Source organism: Phocoena sinus, chromosome 14, assembly GCF_008692025.1.
Source record: "Phocoena sinus isolate mPhoSin1 chromosome 14, mPhoSin1.pri, whole genome shotgun sequence".
Taxonomy (NCBI): Eukaryota; Metazoa; Chordata; class Mammalia; order Artiodactyla; family Phocoenidae; genus Phocoena; species Phocoena sinus.
The window spans coordinates 15,473,183-15,497,806 of NC_045776.1; the positions used below are offsets into that span (position 1 = coordinate 15,473,183).

Below are 24,624 nucleotides of genomic sequence, written 5' to 3' on the forward strand. Positions count from 1 at the left end.
TGGGAAAACCAGGGGTCACCCCCCAGTCAGTTGACTCCAAAGCCTTTGTGCTTCATCACTGGTTTATAACTGGCGAAAACTTGGAGAAGAGCTTTTAAGATGTCCAACATGTTATTTTAGGGAAGGCAGTCAAGTACGTTAAGAGGACTGTTTCTTATACATGAAACAGCTAGCAGCAGAGTAAATGAAAACATTGGGTTAATTTCCTCTTAAATGAGTGAATATATATTTACCACCCAGAACAATGCCTGATACATAGTAGCACTCAATGCATGTGAACTATGGTACCAGTTAGGATTGCAGGTAACAAAACCTGGAAACAATGGCTTAAATGAGTGAGAGTCTTATCTCAGAAGATAGAAGTCTGGAGATAGGCAGAACTCCCCTGCCAGAGGGGCTCAAGAAAATTACTAAAGGTGGGGCTCCTCTGGCTTCCTGGGCCATCATTCTTAACGGTCACAAGATGGCTGCTGCCCTCCGTCATTGCATACACATTTCGGGCAGAAGGAAGGACAAACAGGGAAAAGAAAAGCCTTCATCTCATGAGGTTTTATCTTTTTACTTGGTAAGTGACTCCTTCCTCAAATATTTCTACCTACCTCTCATTAGATGCCCAGCAGGCTGGAGAAACAAGTATTTCAATACGCTGTTGTATAAAATAAGCTACAAGGATATACTGCACAACGCAGAGAATATAGCCAATATTTTATAATAACTGTAAATGAAGTATAACCTTTAAAAATTGTGAATACTATACAGTATTGTACACCTGTAACTTACGTAATACTGTATATCAACTATACTACAATAAGAACATTTTTTAAATAAAATAAATAAGCTAATATGTGCAGAGCGCTTAGTGCAGTTTCTGGCATATAGTAAGCATTCATTAAGTGTTTGCCATAAAGATAAACGTTAATATTTCTGTAACATTTATTGATTTTTCACTCTATGCAAGGCATAGAGTTAGTTCCCAGAGATGAAAGAATTGGAGGTAAACTGATTAAATCCTACGAATTGAAAACCCTGAAGAGACTGGAGCAATGACCCACACGTACTATACAGACACTAAATGTTTGTTTGTTCCTGCTGTTGCTGAGGTGGTAATGAGGAGTGTACTTTCATTTAGTTACATCTGGAGACTGAAGAATGGGGAGCCATAAATCCATATTCAACTTAAAGGTTTGATTTGAGCACTAGAAAGAGATTTAATAGTAATGGCCCATGAATCTGGAGGTAAGTTGGGAAGCCAATGAAAAATAAGTTAAAATAATGTGGGCATGCAGCTCCTAGGGCTACTGTGGTACTCAGCCCACATTAAGAGCTAATGAGGAGAGGGGTCAAGATGGAGGAATAAGAGGATGGGCAGTTCACCTCTCCCCACAAGTACATCAAGAATACATCTACAGGGACTTCCCTGGTGGCACCGTGGTTGAGAGTCCGCCTGCCGATGCAGGGAACACGGGTTCGTGCCCCGGTCCGGGAAGATCCCATATGCCGCGGAGTGGCTGGGCCCATGGGCCATGGTCGCTGAGCCTGCGCGTCCAGAGCCTGTGCTCCGCAACGGCAGAGGCCACAACAGTGAGAGGCCCGCGTACTGCAAAAAAAAAAAAAAAAGAGAATACATCTACAGGGACTTCCCTGGTGGTACAGTGGTTAGGACTCCAAGCTTCCACTGCAGGGGTTGTGGGTTCGTTCCCTGGTTAGGGAACTAAGATCCCACATGCTGCACACGGCTCGGCCCAAAAAAAAAAGGAAGAAAAAAGAAATCTACAAATGGAACAATTCGCACAGAGCACCTGCTGAACTCTAGAAGAGCTAATGAAATAAGCTATTTAAATCATACTGCTTATTCTCAGATTTGAAAAAAAAATTCAGTAAGATATTTATGAAAAACAAAACTCTGGATGATCATTAATATTTTGACAATATTTTTTCTAGGTAAGGCAAAGGAGATTCCCTTTTAAAATGCAGAACTTATTTGTTGAATCAAAGACCAATACTATCTCAAATGTCCAGGTTCTATTTCTCCCTCCCTTCACAGCACATTGTTCCTCTTATCAAAACTAAACTCAGTTTCATTTGAATGCCTTATTGCTATGGTTTCAAAATTTGGAAAGCTCTTGGGATTAGATTTTGAGAACGGTAAATGTTGAGTGATAAACTCACACCTGATTCAACACCAACAAAAAGATCTTAGGTTTCTCCGGGCCTGTGGATTGCTGGTTCCCAGTCTGAAATGCCCTAACACAGGTTGGTGGAGCTCAGGGGCTAGGACCATTAGTATTCGTGATTATGCCTTATTTCTGGAAAGACATGATTCTGCAAAGTCCACCTAATGAAAACCAGCTACTGAACAATGGGTATCACATCAAAAGGAATGCTTTTCTTCTACCTAATACTGAAAAGGTTTATTATAGTCAGGGAGGATTGATGTGGTGGTCCACAGGTGTCAGGGCTCGAGAATTCTTTTTTTTTTAAATAGTTAAAGTATTTTATTTTTTTAACCTCTTTATTGGAGTATAATTGCTTTACAATGGTGTGTTAGTTTCTGCTCTATAACAAAGTGAATCAGCTGTACGTACACATATATCCCCATATCCCCTCCCTCTTGCGTCTCCCTCCCACCCTCCCTATCCCACCCCTCTAGGTGGTCACAAAGCACTGAGCTGATCTCCCTGTGCTATGCGGCTGCTTCCCACGAGCTATCTATTTTACATTTGGTAGTATATATAAGTCCATGCCACTCTCCAATTCGTCCCAGCTTACCCTTCCCCCTCCCCGTGTCCTCAAGTCCATTCTCTACGTCTGCGTCTTTATTCTTGTCCTGCCCCTAGGTTCCTCAGAACCTTTTTTTCTTTTTTTTAGATTCCATATATGTGTTAGCATATGGTATTTGTTTTTCTCTTTCTGACTTACTTCACTCTGTATGACAGTCTCTAGGTCCATCCACCTCAGTACAAATAACTCGATTTTGTTTCTTTCTATGGCTGAATAATATTCCATTGTTTATATGTGCAACATCTTCTTTATCCATTCATCTGTCGATGGACACTTAGGTGGCTTCCATGTCAGGGCTCGAGAATTCTAAAGTATGTTAAGAGGCAGGAGGAAGCTCCTGGCCTTGGGGTCTGCTCCTCCAACACTCCACATCGGGTGGGAAGGGTATGTTGCAGTCCCTTTCCCGCCCTGGGAGAGGATAGGAGGAGCGGGCGGACCCTGCCGCCCCGGGCCCCGCCCACAGATGCTCTGGGTCCAGCAGCCTCCTGGACAGCGGAGCCTGGGGGCGGAGCTCACCCTTGCCCTCGGGGTCCCCCGGGCTCCGCCAATCATGGAGCGCCCTGTTGGCCGGCGGCAGCGCCCGCCCCCTCCTCCTTCCGCCGGCCTCCCGTTTCCCTGAATCCAAGATGGCGGGATCCAGGCAAAGGGGTTCCCGGGCTGGAGCTCGGCCGCTGTTCTGCGCTTTGCTGCTGTCGCTCTGTCGTTTCGTCGGGGGCGACGGCGTGGGAGGCCACCCGGCAGCTGCCGGCGCCACGGGCACCCCAGGCGCACAGCCACATCGGCGTTTCGAGTACAAATACAGCTTCAAGGGACCGCACCTGGTGCAGAGCGACGGGACCGTGCCCTTCTGGGCCCACGCGGGGAGTAAGCCAGGGCAGAGGTCGGGGGGCCCGGGTCCCCTCCCCGCCTTGAGCCTCCTCCTCTTCACCTTCTCCCCGCTGCACCCCGTATGCGCGGTGGAGGAGACCTTTCTCAGCAGCCTCGCTTGCACGCCGGCTCTGGTCCGCAAGGTTCCCTCCGCCAGCCCCCCAGTCTTTCCCACATTCTCTCCACCCGACCTTCCTCCTCCCGTCTTTGATGTTGTCTGTACTTTCCGTTTGGGTTAGAGGTTTTTCCGTTAGTTCCCGCACTTCCAGGTACTAACTTGAGCTCGCTTCTGGGCATCACGTCTCACCCCAACGCCACGTCTCCTCCGAACCTGAGACCTGGTCTGGCAGCCCTCCACCTTCTTTCCCGCTCCCCCTCGGCCCTCCCCTGCGTTTTCTCCTCCGGTGTTAGCAGTGGGTAATGCTCCAGTTTGTACCCGATGCCCCCTGACGGCTTTAGAGGTGGCATGTGTTGGCTTTAGAATAATCTTTAAGTCTTTATGTCACAGGACATTCTTCTCACCCTCTTGGAACTGTACGTTAAGTTTGCCTTTCTCAGTGACTTGGTGTGGTCTTTGATCTTTTCTCTTGTATTAACACAGTAGGTAATTTAATAGTCACACTCGTTGCTTTATTTAGTAGAAGAAGGGAGGGGGTTATTGACTGAGAACTTGAGGCTAAGAATAGCATTATACATACAGCTGTTTTGGGGTTTTTGTGGGGGGGAATTGAAATAACCTGTGCGCCATGTGTTACTGATTTTATGTGTTTGGCACTGTTAAGCACTGTTAGTGGGTAGGAGAGCCTTGCTAGCTATGTACATATGTGAAAGAAAACGTATCTACTTTAGTGCCGATGTGTCACCTCTGACTAAGGAATCAGCCGTAGCACTTGGCATGCTGTAAACTCTGTTCAGTGACCATCAGATGCAACCTTTGAAACAAGTGGCAAATGCCTTTATCTGGGGTTAGAAGCACTGGCAGTTTGAATTCCATCTTTATGTGTTATTAAGCAATCATTTATGTAAGGTTTGTATACATCGTTTTAGATTGTCGAGTGCTTGAAACAAAATGTTCCATTTCTAGAAAGTAGTTGCTGAATAGGAAGCATACTCTTAGGAAGTGCTGTTTCACTGAAATTAATGTACAATTAAAAGGCATAAATTTCAATTTGACTTAATGACCAAGTCATTAAATATTTGAAGTAGAGTGCATTTTGTTACTCAGCGGACATTTATTATGTGATCACTCATCAAGGGTATGTAGCTGGACAACTGTTATCAAGGTAGCATTTTTTTTTTTTTTTTTTTTTTTTTAAGAAGATGTTGGGGGTAGGAGTTTATTAATTTATTTTATTTATTTTTGCTGTGTTGGATCTTCGTTTCTGTGCCAGGGCTTTCTCTAGTTGTGGCAAGCGGGGGCCACTCTTCATCATGATGTGCGGGCCTCTCACGATCGCGGCCTCTCTTGTTGTGGAGCACAGGCTCCAGACGCGCAGGCTCAGTAGTTGTGGCTCACGGGCCTAGTTGCTCCGCGGCATGTGGGTTCCTCCCAGACCAGGGCTCGAACCCGTGTCCCCTGCATTAGCAGGCAGATTCTCAACCACTGCGCCACCAGGGAAGCCCCGGTAGCATTGTTTTAATACACAAAGACGATGCAGGTGTACCAAACACAGGTTTGGGGGATTTTTGTTTCTTTTCTTGGAATGATGATGAATTTTTCAGTAGTGGTGGTAAATGTGTTGACATTTTTTCGCTTCTGCCATTCTCCATTGCCGGCTTGCTGTTCTTTTTCTCACGCTCACACCACATACATCAGCCAATTAAGAATGTTAATCAGCTACTTAAATTAGTCACATTGACTTTCTTTTCAGAACCTATAACCAACTAAACTTTTCTGCTGCAGAAATGTCAGATAATGTACCTGGGTGAATGAAAGTTGTATGGCTACATTGAATTTGAAATAAAGAGATTAGAATTTTAGCTAGTGACTTTTCTGTCTGTTGACTCTGGGAATCACTGCTTATGGGTATCCCTTGCTTTCATTATCCCTGTAATTTTTACAGTCTCACAGCTTTCTTAACTCCACTGATCATTTTTTCCCCTTTCATTTTGCCCTGAGATCCATTATTTAAAACAATTTTTTTAATAGAGAAATTTTTAAGATTTAGTTTAAACGTATCTCCTTACATCATCCCCAAATTAAGACCAAATCTATGGTGTTTCTTTTTCTTAACCCTCATGTTCTTTTGTACTGTCAGTACACATCCTTGGGTCCATAAGGGCAAAAATGATAACAGCAATTTGTAAGCCTTTATAGCTCTCAGAGCTCTTTCACCTTCTTCATGCTCTGATTAGATCCTTGGAAGGCAAGGCAGGTGTTATCTGTTTTATAGGTGAAAAAATCTGATGTTCAGAAAGATTAAGGTTCTTGGAAGAGGTTACATAGATAGTGTCCGTAGAATAGTACTCAAATCCAGGTCTTCTGATTTCTATATCCAGTGCTTTTCCTGTGATGACTGCCCCAAACCTTTAAGTGTTTGAAAGTCATGGTGACAAATAGTGGCTGAACTTACTAAAATATCTCAACTTGTCTTTTAGTCAATTTTTCCTACCTGTAAAGAAACAATACAGTTATGTCCCAGTGTGGATGTCAGAATGTCAGAACTGGTTAATATCTGAAAAGGTGTGCCAGAATTGTTCAAATATAGACCTCATAGGTGCTTTAATAATTATCTAGTCCAATAATAGGAACAGCTAACATTTATTGAAATATTTATTTGCACTTATATGCCTATGAGGTTGTTAGAGAAATGGAGTAACTCGCCTACGATCAAACAGCTAGTAAGTGAATGGAGATGCAGGCCATCATTTTGGGGATCACTGTTCTCTCTGAGAATCTCCTGATGCTGAAGAACTGATTATTGACCTGAAATTCAGTTGATTGACCCTCTCCCTAGAAGAATGTATATATGCTCAAAATTTTGCATATAACTTTTAGGGTGCATATAAGTGATTGAGCCCAGCCCCTTCATTTTACAGGTGAATATATGGTGAGCCCGAGAGAGTAAGAATTATTTGCTCAAAGTCACACAGCTGAACTGAGACTAGGAATAAGTCTCTTGATTCCTAGTGGTATGTTCTTTTCACACTGTTTGAGATTTCTAACATTTGTAAACTGGTAAAAAATAAAAATACAGTTTTAAAAAAGAAAATATGCAAAATTTTCAGGTGTTTGAAAAAGAGTATCACGAGAATTAAATAGTTGATTTGCCTTTCAAGCTGTAGTTTCCTCCCTGCTGCCCCTTGAATTTTTAGTGTTTGGTTGCAGCTTTAATTTTTTTTGCAGAGATATTGCACTCTTCCAAAGATAGGAGGGGGGTATCAAAACCCGCTAAAATTTAAAAGCTGAAACTGTCAACATGAAATTGTTTCCTAACAAAGTTACCATACAGGTAACTGAGTTAAACTTAGGTCTCAGTAGGTATATGTAACAGTTTGGTGGTGATTCATTGAGTTTTATCTAATTATAACAAAACTTTTCTTCCCTGATTTCTATTCTAGATGCTATTCCAAGTTCAGATCAAATTCGAATAGCACCATCTTTAAAAAGCCAAAGAGGATCGGTGTGGACAAAGACAAAAGCAGCCTTTGAGAACTGGGAAGTTGAGGTGACATTTCGAGTGACTGGAAGAGGTCGGATTGGAGCTGATGGCCTGGTACGGTAATTTCTTTAACTTGGAAAATTTGTATAAATGCATATACCACTAGTCTCTAAATGTCCCGTGTTATGTATTTACAGGCAATTTGGTATACAGAAAATCAAGGCTTGGAGGGTCCTGTGTTTGGATCAGCTGATATGTGGAATGGTGTTGGAATATTTTTTGATTCTTTTGACAATGATGGAAAGGTATATTTGTTTTCAGAACTATTACCCATTTTAATATATTTGCTAACAAAGTTAGGCTGTGAACAATATAGCTTATTTAACACTTCTGTCAGTTTAATAGTAGAGGACTCCCCAAGTTGTATTTTAAGTGTGATGATTAGTCTTTACATAGCTGGGAATTTATAAAATTAAAGCTAGGAGTTCATGATTTGTCATCTACCAACTTGAGGTAACAGTGGAACCTCAGGTCTGAGAACTTTTCAGTACCCACCTCCCCATCACCCTGTTTATGCTTAATAATTTTTTTTTTTTGCGGTACGCGGGCCTCTCACTGCTGTGGCCTCTCCCATCGCGGAGCACAGGCTCCGGACGCGCAGGCTCAGCGGCCATGGCTCACGGGCCCAGCCGCTCCGCGGCACGTGGGATCTTCCCGGACCGGGGCACGAACCCGTGTCCCCTGCATCGGCAGGCGGACTCTCAACCACTGCGCCACCAGGGAAGGCCTTATGCTTAATAATTTTGATGGATCAGCATGAGTCATTTAGATGTAGGTGGTTAGTGTTTAGAAGATTATTACTGTTTGTTTTCATGAAAATGTGTGCATGACTACTACTAGCTCACATGTTGATGTGTTTTCATATATGTTAATCACACTTTTTGATCAGCCGATTTCTCTAAAACAGTTAAGAGCGAAATGTACTTATGAATTGGAAACATTAACTTGTGCTTTAGCAGCCCTAAAACTGATGATCATTGTTTCATTTAGTAGTTTGTCCGCTGATTATCCGAGGTCATGATTAGCAATTTAAAGGAGAGCTTTAACATTGAGCTTGAATGCTGAGGCCATGTTAGTCCTCCTGTTACTGAGCTCCCATAGGTCCCACACAAGTCCCACGCTCACAGTGTCCTAGGATTTTAGAGGAGTAAGAAAACTTATAGCACACACAGAATGATCTATACTTCTTTGGTCTAAGGACTTTAAAACAAATACATTCTCTTTATTTATAGAAAAATAATCCTGCAATAGTGATTATAGGCAACAATGGACAAATCCAATATGACCATCAAAAGTAAGTGTATATTTTTTACATTATTCCTGATTTCAGCTTCTTTTTAGAAACCTTATAAAATATATTGTTTCAAATCTGAACATTTTCCAGATGAAGTAATATTATTCTTTTCCTTGAGATGATTTTTGTAACTTAGTGGAAAGGTCTTATCTTAATTTGGTTTTGTTTTAAAGTTCTTTCTGCGGACCACCTAGATTTCAAACATAAAAATGTGTTGTAGTTAACCTGAAATTAAATAGTACCTCTAAAGGTTGATAAAACATTCCTGGCTCTCAGTGATAACAATAGTTATGTTTTTCCATCTTTATTAAGAGGGAGCTTTAAAAAATAAAGTTCAGAGCCTTAACCAACCTAATGACTAAGCAATGTGTGCCATGTCATTCAGCCTTTGTATTGCTGTATTGAAAAGATTCTCAGTGGGCTCCAAAACTTCCGAGTGTTCAATATATTTATAATGTGTATGAATCAGGTATGTACATTTTTAATTTTCACGTTTGTTGGGGGGATTACCTTTTAGCCAGTGAACTGTAAGAAAAATTACTTTCCTACCTTAGTGATTTGTAACTCTGGTAGTTCATCATGACCACCCATTGAAATATTTAAACAAGAGGTCCAAGCCTCCCCCTTGTGATTCTGCTTCAGCCGATCGAGGGTGGGATCTAGGAATCTGCGTTGTTGAAAGCACCGTATGTGACTCTGACCCTGCCCTAGTCTTGTGGAGAGGAAGAGTATCCCTTCCCCTTGCCGGCAGGCAGCCGTGGTAACGTTGGCTCCTTTTGTTATCCAGAGTCCTTGGTGTTTTCTGCATAAATAACTTCAAATATCCCAAGCTTTGTCATAACTTGATTTTGTTTTGACCTTTCTGGACATTAATCATTTTAAATAGTGAGTTTTTAACATATCGAGAAGCTTTAAGTTTCTTGTTTGTCTTCCTTTCCCTCACACTATAGTGATGGTGCTAATCAAGCTTTAGCAAGTTGCCAAAGGGACTTTCGTAATAAACCCTATCCTGTCCGGGCAAAGATTACGTATTACCAGAAAACATTGACAGTAAGTAACATGCATTTAGAGATAATCAAATGAACAATATTCTAGTATGACTTCTCATTCTGAATCTTTGATAGAAATTCAATGCATTTTAAATTTGGATATTGTTCGCATACTCATCAGTGTTACTCTGAGAGAGCAGAGGTGGCTTCAAAGCTCGGTGTAAGTGGTCATGTGTTGTCAAATTTGCCAGTAGGTTTGTGTTTCGTCGGTGAATGTTTAGGCATTCTGCTATGTGCCACACAAATATGAATAAGACAAAGGTCATTTTCTCCAAAGAGCTTGTCTAATGGAGGTGACATTATGTAACATTATGCTTATGTAATGTTAGTATGCTATGTGGTAAATTTAAGGGATCAGGAGGTTAGAATCCTATAACTCTGTCAGGCTGGAGAGGTGAAAGTCAGGAACAGTTTCTCAGAGTTGAGCTGCACCTTGAAGGAGAAGTAGAAGTTTCCTAGATGGAGTGCATATTCCAGGCAGAGAAAACAGGCATCGGGACTGTTAAAAGATTTGGGAAAGGCAAATAGTTGGTATGGCTGGAGGATAGAGGAGATTTGGAGAGTGAGGTTGAAAGGTTGACAGTAACAAGTCTCGCAGCCCTCTGTATAGTTTATCCCGTAAGGAACAGTTTACAGAGTTTTAAGCAGGAATGTGAAATGATCAGGTTTACAGTTGAGGAAGATGACTTAGGCAGCAGTGTTTTTATAATGGTATTTGTGAAAGGAGCAAAAAATAGGATGATTTTAGCCTTCTTGCTGTAAATGAGCCACGACCTGTACTTGGTACTCTACATGCAGTTTCTCACGTTTTCTTTTTTCTTCCAGTTTTATTGAGATATAATTGACCTACAGCGCTGTAGAAGTTTAAGGTATACAGCATAACGATTTGACTTACATACATCATGAAATGATGACCACAACAAGTTGAATGAACATCCATCATCTCATATAGAGAATTAAATAGAAAAAATTTTTTATATTAGATTGGAATTTTTATATTAGATTAGAATTTTTTATTAGATCATATTTCGTGCATGATTTCCAAACTGAAATAAAACTGCACATGTAAAATAAAATTTAAGAAATAAAATAATAATGTCAAACTTTTTTTTTCCTTCTGATAAGAACTCTTAGGATTTACTCTTAACCATTTTCATATGTAAGACAGCAGTGTTGATTATACTTACCATGTTGTACATTACATCCCTAGTACTTATGTATCTTATAACTGTAAGTTTATCCCTTTTGACTGTCTTCATCCAGTTCTCCCACCCCCATCCTCTACTGCTCGTGTCCACAAATCCAGTGCTATATGTTTGTTTGTTTGTTTGTTTTTCAAGTAAAATTGACCTATAACACTATGTTAGTTCCTGGTATACAATGTAGTGATTCAGTATTTCTGTACATTTCAAAATGACCACCGTGATAAGTCCAGTTATCTATCACCATACAAAGATATTTCATAATTATTGACTGATTTCCCTACACTGTACATTTCATACCTGTGACTCATTTATTTTGCAACTGGAAGGTTGTACCTCTTACTCTCTCTCACCTATTTCTCTCCTCCCTGCCAATTCCCTCCCCTCTGGCAACCACCTGTTTGTGCTCTGTGTCTATGACTCTGTTTTGTTCTGTTTGTTCATTTGTTTTTTAGATTCCACATATAAGTGAAATCATACAGTACTTGTCTTTCTCTGTCTGACTTACTTCACTTCGCATAACACCCTCTGGGTCCATCCATGTTGTTGCAAATGGCAAGATTTCAATCTTTTTATGGCTGAGGAATATTCTGTTGTGTATATGTACTACATCTTTATCCATTCATCTGTTGGTGGGCACTTAGGTTGCTTCCATATGTTGGCTGTTGTAAATAATGCTGCAGTGAACGTAGGGGTGCCTATATTTTTTCTCATTAATGTTTTCATTTTCTTTGGATAAGTACCCTGGAGTGGAGTTGCTAGATCCTGTGGTAGTTCTGTTTTAAATTTTTTGAGAAATAATCTCCATGCTGCTTTCCATAGTGGTTGTACCAATTTACATTTCTGCCAGCAGTGCACAAGGGTTCCCTTTTCTCCACACCCTCACCAGCATCTGTTATTTTGTTGTCTTTTAGATAATAGCCATTCTGAACAGATGTGAGGTGATGTCTCATTGTGGTTTTGGTCTGCACTTCCCTGATGATTAGTGATGTGGAGCATCTTTTCATGTACCTGTTGACTATCTGTATGTCTTCGGACAAGTGTCTATTCAGATCCTCTGCCCATTTTTTAATCTCGTTGTTTGCTTTTCTGATGTTGACTTGTATGAGTTCTTTGTATATTTTGGATATTAACCCCTTGTCAGATATATCGTTTGCAAATATTTCTCATTTATTCCAACAGCCCTATGGGGAAGGCATCCCAGTTTTATAAATGGGGAAATTGAATACGGGAGAGTTTAAGTAACTTGGACAGTGTCTTACCACATAAGTAACAGAACTGTGATTTGAACCCAGCACTATTTTAGCGGCAAGACTCCACTTGTGGTCTGAACGAGGGTAGAGGAAAGAAGAGATGATTAGGAGGTGGAGACTACAGAACTTAGTACTAGTTGGCTTGGGGCTGGGAGAGTGAATATAGTTGTGGAGTCAAAGATAGTTCCTGAATTTCTGGCCAGTGTTCAACTAAATGTTACCATTAACTAGCCAAAAAGCAGCACGTTTCTTTGTGTTTGAGGGAGGAGTGGGAAGGCAGACAGTTGGTAAGGAGTTTAGTTGTAGACAAATTGAGTTTGGGTTAATATTTAGGTTAGGTGGATATACCCAGCAGGCAGTTATGATAACTAAGTTATAATAACTAAGGTCACTAATACCATGTGAACGTTGCATTTTTAACAATACCATCAGTACCTGGTTATATAATGCTTATAAGTAAAGAATATCTTGTATACATTTTTCTTTTCCCTAAATCATGAGCCAGCCTTGCACTCCTTTGTATAAACTCTGAAAAAGACAGTTATTTGGAAAACTTGGTATTGGCTTACTCTTAAATTCCAAACTAATTTAGAGACCTCAGAATAGAGGCACTGTCCAGTCTATTATGACTAACTTGGATTTGAGTTCTGCTGGAATTATTATACATCCTGTACAGTTTCATCAGGGGCATCAGTAGGTCATGCTTACCTTCATGTGGCAGAACCCAGATACCAACCGTGGCGAGTACAGCCACACACCTGAGTACACAGATCACAGGGAGGCTGCCTACACGACCCCACGCAGTGAGGCCGTCAGCCCTACCAGCAGTTCGCAAAACCGTAATCCTGCAGAACCCCCAAAAAAGTTCCGTGGTCAGATAAGATTGGGAGGTCTGTGCATACAAGCACGTTAAAGACGCTGGGAAGTCCCGAAATAAAGAACCTTTATTAAACCCCTCATTCTTTAGGCTTACTGGGCCATGGAATTCTCTTTTCACTTCGTATCTGTGAATGTCTATAGAGCCAGTGTTCTGAAGAATACATTTTAGAGAGACTTGGCAGGACATCTGGTTGTGACTTAACGGTCCTAGCCTTCGTGTGCCTGCTCCGTCCGCTGCCCCTTCCTGTGATACTTTCCCCTTTCCTCTCTGCCTGGCGGAGTCGTGCTCATTCTGGAACATACTAGTTCAGGGTCCCTTTCCATCAGATTTCCCAAACATCAGCTCGTAAGGATCTGTCTCTCTTAAACTCTAAGTGTTTTTTTTCCCTCTGGTGCTTATTTGCCCTTTAAAATATGTTGTCTTGACTTGCTAGTTAATTATGGTTTGTATGTGTTTTCTCATCAGTATGGTTGTACACATCTCAATGCAGGCACTATATCCTACGTTCCTCATACTCCCTAATATTGTGCCCGTGTTTAGTACTCAAGAAATGTTTACTAAATATACTTACATCTTTAGCTCCCAGTTGTTTCAGCTTTGGAGGGAAAAACAAAGCAAGGGGAAAAAAGAAATGCTGTTAGTGGAGGAAATATGTCAAAACAAGATATTATACACTTTTTTTTTTTGGCCACGCCATGTGGCACGTAGGATCTTAGTTCCCCCGACCAGGGATCAAACCCACGCCCTCAGCAGTGGAAGCGTGGGGTCCTGACCACTGGACCACCAGGGAATTCCAAAACAAGATTTTAAATACTGCAAGCATGGTATTTAACAACGGGTCGAAACTATAAGATGAATAGGGGATGTTATCTGTAATCTCAGAGAAGCATTACTGGTATTAATCAGTGGATATATTGTACCTGTACAGTCACAGCCCTAAGGTTCCTCCAAACTCATCGTGCAGTGAATATATTGTACCTTTTTTTTGTTTGTTTAAAGAATTAGAACTGGATAGTAAATACTTCTGATGGATTTTCAATTTCTTAGGGCTCAAGGAAAAAATATTGAAGAGTTGAAAGTTCTTAGTATTAATTTTAGAATATGATTAACTTAACACTTCTTTTTTTTATCTCTCAAAGGCAAATGTCTTACTGATCGGCGATTTGAAACTGTAGGAGAATCAGTTGTACATGCTATAAACTCAAATAGGAACATTACTGAATAGAGGAAACAGAAATATTAATATTGGTCAATAAATGGCAGGTGATTTTTAAAAAATTGGTAGGAGTTCCCATGTTGCCATCCTACGTTATATAGAGATTAACCCTTCATATTGCCCTGTCCCTTACTCTTTTGCTAAAAATTTGGATCAAGTACTGTCACATTTTACCTGTATGACTTTATCTTAAGTGTCACTAATGAAACTTTGCATCTGGAGGTAATGATAGAAGTACCCTTACTCTGGTGCCGTGTACCTACTTACTCCCTTTGCTTCCACTCTATCTCGGTGGCTCTTCTTTAGGGTGGGGCTAGTGGTTGGGTTGCTAGAAGTGGAAGGTATTGAAGAGGCCAGACCACTGCTTGACTGGGCTCATGAGAAGAATATTCATGTGCCAGGTGGATTCCTGTGCTTGCTTAGATTTCCAAAGTTCGTTTAAGACGTGTAGGGTCATTATTTCAAAAATACATTCTGCAGTGTAGAAGCTTATGTGTCTTTCTGTTTTTTTCATTTTCTGCCTTTTTTTGTCTATATGACTTGTCACTTTTGCTGACTCTCTGCTAACTTAGTACAGTCCAGTTACCCCCCTATTTTTTTTTTTTTTTTTTTGGCAGTATGTAGGCCTCTCACTGTTGTGGCCTCTCCAGTTGCGGAGCACAGGCTCCGGATGCGCAGGCTCAGCGGTCATGGCTCACGGGCCCAGCCGCTCCGCGGCATGTGGGATTTTCCCGGACTGGGGCACAAACCCATGTCCCCTGCATCGGCAGGTGGACTCTCAACCACTGCGCCACCAGGGAAGCCCACCCCCCTAACTTAATGAAGAGGAGTTCACTACTTGCTGAGGCAATCTGTTTAATTCTCAACTTGCTATAGTAAAAATTGTCAATTTAACTTATTCGTTGTAGCTCTGTCACTGGAGTTTCAGACCAAGCCTGATCCCTCTTCTGTAGGAACCATTCAGAGAAAGTAATCATGGTTGGTTCCTTAAGTCTTCTCTAGAGAAGGTGAACCACATTCTATTTTAGAAAGATTTTCATGGAAAGTTATCAGATTTTTATTTTTAAGCCTTTGACACACAGTAGGGCAAAAACCATTTTCTGAAGTGAATTATCTCATTGTATAATGATCCCAAATAAGTGAGTTTATTTAATGGACAAGGGATTACAGCTTTTAAATTTTTTTTATTTTCATTTTTTCTTCCAATTTTATTGAGATGTAATTGACATACGACACTGTAAGTTTAAGGTATACAGCATAATGATTTGAAGCTCATAGCTTTTTGGTGGTTATTAGACCGAATATAAAGATCAAATAGTCATAAACTGACTGCTTGAGATTCGTTTTACAAGATCTTTGTAAAAGCTATAGCTACAGTTTGTCTTTCTAGGTAATGATCAATAATGGCTTCACACCAGACAAAAATGATTATGAATTTTGCACCAAAGTGGAAAATATGATTATCCCTGCACAGGGGCATTTTGGAATATCTGCTGCAACTGGAGGTCTTGCGGGTAAAATCTTGGTATCTTTTAATATTGAAAGGTTGTGAATTGAATTTTATTGGGAATAATGTATTTTGGAGATGGGTAGCGTTGTTTGCTTTTAACCTTTTAAGACTGGTTGTAACCTTCCATGATCTGGGGTGCCAGTCTTTTGGGTCTCTTGGGACTGCTGATCCTCTCCTTTCTGTAGGTTTACAGTTGGCTGGGGCTATGTGCAATTATGTAAATTAGACTGTCAGTTTGGGTGTGATATTTTATAGTGAAGGAGACATTTAAAAGGTTAACTGCCAAGTGTTTTAGGATCCTGAGAGCTGTCACAGCACATTTAAATGAATTTGGTAGCCTGAGGAAATATTATTGGGGGCTAAACTTTAAAGAAGACGTACTTACCCTTTTTTTCCCATGAGTGGTGATAAATGAACTTATCATTGGATGTTAACACCATCTTGTGTTCATATTGTATAATATTTTTATTATTTTCAAATATGTGAATTTTTCCTTACAATAGAACAAGGAGGGAAGGAGAAAGGATAGATCATATTTAACCGATTTTTAGGTGACTTGGCCAAGTCTTGGATTAAAGGGCTTTCTAAAGATCACATGGCCAATAAATCAGACCCAGGCCGGACTTGGTTTAGATTTCTGGCTCCTGGGTCTAGGGCTCTGTTAACACTGCATGACTTCTCCTAATGTTACCTAACCTACACTATGGTATTACAATTTTCTCTTTAATCTGACTATATATCTAGGTCTCCATAAAAGTAGCAGAAAGCAAAGAGATTGCTGCAGTGGAAATTCATCTCTCTTGCTTTGTGGATGTGACACTAGCCAGGATGAGTATTGTAGTTCGATGTTATGAGGTTTGATCTGTTAGCTGTTTTTAGCTTAAACAGCTTGAAATGAATTTGATTTTTTTTTTTTTTTTTGCGGTACGCGGGCCTCTCACTGTCTGTTGTGGCCTCTCCCATTACGGAGCACAGGCTCCGGACACGCAGGCTCAGCGGCCATGGCTCACGGGCCCAGCCGCTCCACGGCATGTGGGATCTTCCCGGACGGGGGCACGAACCCGCGTCCCCTGCATTGGCAGGTGAACTCTCAACCACTGCGCCACCAGGGAAGCCCCAAATTTGATTTTTTAATACGATTTTAGGTGAAATAAAATCTGTATGAGGGAAACAAATATAAATAATATATAGAAAAGTAATCATAATCTAATCGAGATGCTTTGGGAGTAACAGGAGATGCTATTAGTAATGCCAGGGGAACACAGATAAATCAGGACTGTCCCAGTAATCCAGGACAGAGCAGTGTCATGGTTAAAACAGGAAAGTAAGGCTGGGACTGATAAGCACTATAAGAAAGGTTCAGAGACAGATAGGAACAGGAAATACCTGAAGAACAGGATTTTGTCTCACTTGACTGGGACGCAGCGCATGAAGGAGATTTGTGGAAAAATAAAGGAGGATCTTGCTGCCAGAATTAGGAGTTTGGACTTGTTTTGACCCTTCATTTGTTTGTTCATTCCCTTATCAGACATTTATTAAACATCTATCGTGTTAAGCACAGCTAAATGTTCTGGTTTAGGATTTTAAAAAGTGAATTCTAACCTAGTTCTAATATAAGTCAGATGAATTTTTGTCTCTAAGCTCACAGAGCACCGTTGCCTTTACCAAATTAGAGCAAATTTTTGTTGTTTCCCTTATTGATTATTATTTTAAAGCAACAGATGTCTATAAAGTAAATTCACAACCATAAAAATAATCTATTACAGAACTTTTTCACATTTTTTTTTTTTTTTTTACTTTGTAGATGACCATGATGTCCTTTCTTTTCTGACTTTCCAGTTGACTGAGCCTGGGAAAGAGCCGGTAAGTATACTCATTTTTTTCCAAAAGTTTATCTGTAGTTTAGTGGTACTGCCTCGTAGCTGAAAACTTGAGAAGACTGACTTAGGTTTGGATCTTGTTTCTGCCAGATATTGCCATTATGACCTGGTACAAGTTACTTAACCTCTGTAACGCTCCATTTCTTAACTGGTAAAACTGAGATGTTTGTACTGGCCACCTTAACGTTGTAAACATTAAAGACAGTGCCCTCTGGCAAGCACTCAATAAATGGTAGTGGCTATTTTTCTTTTTTGTTGTAATATTAGTAGCAAGAGTAAATTAACCTTTCACCTAGTGGTAGAGTAGTTAAAATGAGAAAAAGAACATATACTGAGGTTTATTATTTTGTTTTTAATTTTTTTAATGATCTATTCTTAAACTCCAAAAAAGCCTACACCAGATAAAGAAATTTCTGAGAAAGAGAAAGAAAAGTACCAGGAGGAATTTGAGCACTTTCAACAAGAATTGGATAAAAAAAAGGAGGAATTCCAGAAGGACCACCCTGACCTTCAAGGGCAGCCTGGTGAGTTGGAGCAGAGCTGTCCTCCGCTGCAGCAATAGCTGTGGCGCTTATGTGTCACCCGGCACTTCATTCATTTTATCTTTGCTCTGTGATCTGGCACATTCCAAGTAATTTCGAGAAATAATTTTTAAACAAATCTTCAGTCTTTAAAGGGCTCGGAGATTGATGTTTTTACCGGGAAGAGTATCGCTTAGTGAAGTGTGCAGTCGGGAGTACCTGGATGATGTAGACAGTGAACCGCTGGAGTGTAAGCTCTGTGAGCGCAGGGGTCTTTGTTTGCTGTGTCTACTTCTGTGTCCCCTAAGCCTAAAAAAACAACAGCGGTGCTGACGTAGTAGCTGAGACTCAGTAAATATTTGTTGAATGAAATCGTCCAAGGTTTATTTCTTTCCTTTTAGTGACACACAATTACCTTATAATATAGAGCTAACACTTGAAAACTATCAAGACTTGCGAGAGTAACGTGATTACCGACTCCTCTTACTACTCAACAGAATTCTGGACATTGAAGGTTGAAAATTTTTAAATATTAGTCTAAGCTAATGTAATTAAGAACTTACATGGGCTACATGTCAAAAACAAAACAAGATGAGGCCAAATAGAGGGACTATATATAATCTGCTAACTTTTATAATCTCGGTTCCCTATGAGCACAAATGATCAAGGCTATATTTAATGAAGCCTGGGCTAGCTTTTGAACTAAGTAGTGTGTTAATATAAATGATTAACAGTGTGATTCAGATTTAATGAAGATAAAAATGAAAGGTAAGTTTTATTTTTTCCTTGGATTTGTTTTAAACATCACATAAGATTTGTGAATATATCCTGAAGCTTATTGTAGTAAGTGTTTGAATGAAACGATCTGATTTAAGCATGGTCAGGAATAAAAGGAAAATCAGCTGTTCTCAACTCCATTTCTTAATCTTTTATGTAAGTAAAATGCATAAATTTTAAGAAAATAGTTTGATGAATTTTGACAAATGTGTATACCCCTTTAACCATCACTCAGATCAGTATATAGAATATTTTTATCACCCGAGAAAGTTCCCTTACCTCTTTCAAGTCAACCCCCTTCCAGAGGCAACCAATTAGATTAGTTCTGCCTGCCCCTGTAAATAGAATCACACAGTCTATTTAAAAGACAAAATAATTTTTAGGTGAAACAATTCAGACCTAATTTATAATAAGTATTCAACCACCAGAGATGGTGAAAACAATTAGTAATTTAATCACGATTGAATTAATTACATGCATGTTTAACACTGTGGGAAGATCATAACACTGTGTTGATGATGTTCTTATTCTAGTATATGTTAGTGCTTTGGTCACTTACAGTAATTTGAAAACTATGTGTAGGTGATTCTAATAATTTTGATTTGTAATTTCCATTTCAGCGGATGAATTATTTGAGAGTGTAGGAGATCGTGAGCTGAGACAAATCTTTGAAGGACAGAATCGTATTCATCTTGAAATCAAGCAGCTGAACCGACAGTTAGATATGATTCTTGATGAACAGAGAAGGTATGTCTCTTCCTTGACGGAGGAGATCTCTAAACGAGGAGCAGGAATCCCAGGGCAGCATGGACAGGTGAGCTTTGAAAATATGCAGATATGCCTTAGTTATTAGCCTTTGGTGGCGGAGGGGTAGAAAAGAAAAGCTGTATGTTCTGTAGAATGGGGATTATTGAGCTGGGTGGTCATCTTTTGTTTTTTTCTCCAGACCACTCAACAAGAACTGGATACTGTTGTGAACACTCAGCATGAGATTCTGAGACAAGTAAATGAAATGAAGTAAGTATACAACAGTAATGTCTGAGTATTGCGTGATACCTTTATCCTAAATTCATGACTTCTCTAGATATGCAAGCACATTATTGTTGTAAGACTGCAGCATGAGTAAGAATCACGTTCTAGATTATTTTCTAAATAGGGGAATGTAAAGTATACGGGGACTTTTGATATTTAGGAAACCTGTCTATATTTTTTTATTTGTTCCAAGCTAGAAAAGAAAAAGATGCTTTAGCATCTTAAAAAAAAAAAAAATAGGTTTTGTCACAGTTGTTTGACAGCATTTGTGCATTTCTAAAATATAAAAAGAATATGGGTAATACATAACAATCCTAGGATAAATAACTGGAGGAATAAGCATGCATAGTATTACAGGTCTGTAGAACAAACATACCTGATGCCGGAACTTCTTTTTGATGGAATGAAACCATTTTGAAGGAAATATGCTATGTGTGACTCCCTCTTTTTCATCCTGTGTTGTACCCTAAGAGAGCCTGGGCAAAGGGTTGCTGCAGAGAGGAGACACTGTGTCCTTGGAACATTGAATGATAGGTTTTTAAAAAGGATTCACTTATCAGATAATTAGCATTCAACACCTGAAGCAGAGAAACAGCCGACATGTCACATGTCATAAGCTAATACATTAGGGCACTGCCCCAGCCAGTACAGCCCTTGACAAACTAGAATGTTAAGGTGAGTTCTTTAGGACTGGAAAATTCAACCGAATGAGGTTAAACAGAAGGTGATAACATTTAACACCTAGAGATTACAGGCAGCCTAACTTGTAACTGCAAATTTGTATTTCTTTCAGTTGTACTGTTTGGCACTTTTTAAAAAATCTTTAAGTTTTTTTAAACTCATGATTAAAATATTTATGATGTTAAATGAATAGTTAAACTGTTTTAGAAACAGACCAGATCAATATAACATTTAAAAAAATATTTTGATCTAATTTTAGACTTTAGACATTGCAAGAAAAAATAAGGACATATCCCTCATATAGCCCATGTATCCCTCACTTATCTTCCCCCTGATGTTAGCATCTTACATAACCACAGTACAATTGTCAGAATGGAGAAATTAACATTGGCACAGTACTATTAACTAAACTAATGATCTACTCAAATTTCACCAGTTTTCTACCAGTGCCTTTTTCGTTCTAAGATCCTATCCAGTATTGCACGTTGCATTTAGTTATTTCTCTTGACTTCTGCAGTCTGAAATAGTTCATATTTCCTTGTCTTTCGTGACCATGGCAATTTTCAAGAACATTGATTAATTCATCGGACCAGTTTGGTTCCTGAGTTTGGGTTTGTCTGGTATTTACTCACGACTGGGTGGAGGTTCTGCACTTCTGACAAGAATACAGCAGTGCATCCTGCTCATGTTGTTGGCATGTCTTATGACTGATGATGTTGGCTGTGATCACTTGGATATTGTTGTTTCTTCCCGGTTTCTCTACTTTAAAGTTACTATCCTTCCCTTGGTGGTTAATAAATATTTGGGGAAAGATACTTCGAGTCTTTGTAAATATCCTGTTTCACTTTAACCTTTGGCTCCCTGATTTTAGCATCCATTGATGTTTTATCTGAAACAAGAATGTGGTGTTTACCAAATGCTGGTTTTTCTATTTCCATAATTCCTTCTGTATCTACTTACTGGCATTCTATAAGGACCACTCTTCCTTCTCCCCCATTTATTTATTTAACCTACTTATATCAGTGTGGACGCATGGATTGTTTATTCTGTGGGTTATAATCCTGTACTATCATTATTTATTTTGTTGTTCACATTGTTCCAGCTCTGGTCGTTAGGAACTCCTTCAGGTTGGCTTCTGTGTTCTTTCAACAAACCCCCATCTTTTTAAAATATTTCTTTACTTTCTGGTACTGTAATATGTTTCAAGCTCATCTTGTATTTTCTGTGCCCCAGCTCTAGAATCAACCACTTCTCAGTGAGCCCTGGTTCCTTTTATTGGAGAAAAGTATTTAGAAACCAAGATCTGGGCACTAGGTATACTCATTACTACTGGGGTGCCATTGCTTCTAGGCCCTCTCAGTGGGCAGGTCTAGGGAATATGTGAATGTATACTAATCACACATACACACATATTTTTGTATCCCTTACTCTACATTTGTATACCACGGGATTATACAGATACTTTGGTTGGACTGGACTGAACTGAAAACTGAAGGGCTGATTTTAGCCTTCCTCCTTTCCCTATTTGAAAGTTGTTTCTCCAAAAGGGAGAAACCTGGTTCTTATCTATAATGTATTTACTTATTGGTATAGTTTTAGTGTGTGCATAAAGTATACATAAAGTGGTTTCAAATTATTAAGCCATATCCCTATGAGAAACACATACAGTGATGGATTTATGATTTATGTAAAGCTCCTTTTGCCTCTAGCCTTATAGTATCTAGTCCAGACACTGTTTTCCAGGTAGTTAGTTTAGTTCTCTTCTTCCCTACTCTCTTCAGTATGGTTATGATATTCATTTATAATACAGTTAGGTTTTTTGTTAGTGTTTGCATTTCTCCTACATCCTGGTTGATTTTAATTGTTTATATTTTGGGTATATGAAGGGTATGTGAATGCTGTGGTTCTAGGGGCCAGAATATATTCATTGAGGTATCACTTCCTCTTCATCACTGCTGCCCCACTTCCATTCTCTCCTTCTTTCTGGCTCTCTCTCATCCACCCCCTGTTGGTAACTCATCCCATTAATTTCTGGTTTGTTCTTCCTCTATTTCTTCTCCACATGTGTATTTTCTTAGATCTCCTTCTTTCTGATGTAAATGGTAGCATGCTTTAGATACTGTTTTGTGCTTGTTTTACTTAAGAGTAATACTAGAACATCTTAAGATTCAGTTAGTGGTCAGCAAAGCCTAGCCATCCAGTTGTATTATCCATGCAAACACTTACTTAGGGTAGTTAGCAATCCATGTAAATTCCCCCTTATTAATGAAGGACAAATGTCATGCATGCAATAAGTTAATGTAAAAGCTGAACTCAAATTTCTGAATTTGTCCTCTAAAGCTTTTTCTTCTGAATAAGCTTCAGAAAAAAATGCAAAGAGATAGGAAATATTTGCCTTTCATAGAAAGGGTGGTTTGTGTCTTCATGGATTTTCACGCTCTTAGGGGATCATAGAATTTTTTTTAGCAGAAGCATGTAGTTCAGTTGTCTGCAGTTTACAGAAAGAGGGGAAAAGGCTCTGAATGATAAAAGATCATGATATGAAAACAGTCAGAACTAGTACTCATTATCTCTACTCTCAGGTGCTATTTTTAGCATACCATAAGTCCTTGCCGATTTTTATTTAATTATAGAAAATTTTAAACATACAAAAAAGTTGAGGCTAATATAAGGGCCTTCTCTCAGATCCCCATCACCCAGTCCAGCAGTTACTAATAACCAGATTTTGTCAGCCTGAGCCATTCATTATAAAGTGCCTCCATCAGCCTAAGTTTTAGCCAGTGATGGCCGTAGCCTAAATCCATCATTTCATTAGAGGTTGAAGAAGGATGACACTCTTATTCTAAAATTCCCTCTCCATGTAAAAAGAATTTCTCTGATTACTTACTTGTTACCCTGAAATAGTTCAGGAAAGGCAGGATAAATACTTGATTCTTTTTTATCATTTTCTTAGAATAACGAGTTGGTCCCCTGGCAGTGACCAAGGTTAAATGATGAGATAGTGAGAGGTGATGTTTGTTTGATTGTTTTTCAACTCGTGGAGTTTAACATGTTTTGCTGTTTTACATTAGTCTTTATAATTGATGTTCAGATTGTTTCGTCTTTGGGCGCTAGCTGTCCCTACAGGTTAGCTTCTGCAACCTTTTGATGCAACCCCAGTAGTCTTTGGTAGCTTCCTTCCTTTCAGGTGTAAGACTTTCCAGGTTTCTCTTGTACATTTCTGTCCCGCACGTGTCAAAGGCATTTTTCTTTGGAGCCCTGGTCTTTTAGTGAGAAATGGTATTTAAAGACAGTGTCGTGCTTAATGCTACTGGATTGTCATTGCTTCCGGGCCTTTTCAGTGGACAGAGTTACTAATGTTCTTTGAACATTTGCTATTTGTATGTGTTGGCTGTGTTATTAATTGGTTGTAATTTTTTTAGTAAGTTCTTTTTGGTGAGCAGACAGCATTTAGCATTTCATATTTACCTTTACCAGATTTTTTGAATACCTATTGCATTCTGGGTACTGTGCTAGGCATTTTCACATGAATATTTTCACATATTCTTCTGGGATCTTGCTCCTAATTATCATCTTCTGTACCTTCAGCCTGTCCCTGTAATATAATATTTAAGCTATTCAGTGATCTTTATTCATTCTGTATCTTCACCACTCTCTTCAAGCCCCATAACTCAGCCTGCCATTGACATTCTCCCTGGGAGATGACACTGTCTCCTCCTTCACCTCCTCTTTTGTGCTGCACCCTCCCTCCCTTCACTTGTCTCCATCTGCACAGCTGTTGTCCAGGCTAGTCCTTAGCCCTGGATCCCGTTCTTTCTACTTCTCTGACCCTTGCTCTTTAGTGATCCTTTCTCTGTCTTCTACCTTTAACTTACACCTCATACAAAAGGGCTTGCTCTTCCATTATTGAAAACTAATCAAAACAAAACCTTTAATTGACACTTTCTATTATTTTTACTATTGCTTCTCTTTTTCCTTCCTTTTTAGTGAGTTTCTAAAAAAGTAGACCAAACTGCCTG

General features: G+C 39.5%; 1 protein-coding gene across 1 annotated transcript in view; it reads left to right on the forward strand.

The window, feature by feature from the left end:
- The first annotated feature begins 3,384 nt into the window (after positions 1 to 3,384).
- Positions 3,385 to 24,624, forward strand: part of LMAN1 (lectin, mannose binding 1) — a 30,086-nt gene continuing 8,846 nt past the window's right edge. The window contains exons 1-10 of the mRNA XM_032602778.1: positions 3,385 to 3,645; positions 7,210 to 7,364; positions 7,448 to 7,555; positions 8,543 to 8,604; positions 9,555 to 9,654; positions 15,595 to 15,718; positions 17,519 to 17,577; positions 17,986 to 18,118; positions 19,513 to 19,706; positions 19,839 to 19,909. Coding sequence (XP_032458669.1) covers positions 3,408 to 3,645; positions 7,210 to 7,364; positions 7,448 to 7,555; positions 8,543 to 8,604; positions 9,555 to 9,654; positions 15,595 to 15,718; positions 17,519 to 17,577; positions 17,986 to 18,118; positions 19,513 to 19,706; positions 19,839 to 19,909 — 1,244 coding nt within the window. The 5' untranslated portion in view covers positions 3,385 to 3,407. The remainder of the gene's footprint in view (positions 3,646 to 7,209; positions 7,365 to 7,447; positions 7,556 to 8,542; positions 8,605 to 9,554; positions 9,655 to 15,594; positions 15,719 to 17,518; positions 17,578 to 17,985; positions 18,119 to 19,512; positions 19,707 to 19,838; positions 19,910 to 24,624) is intronic.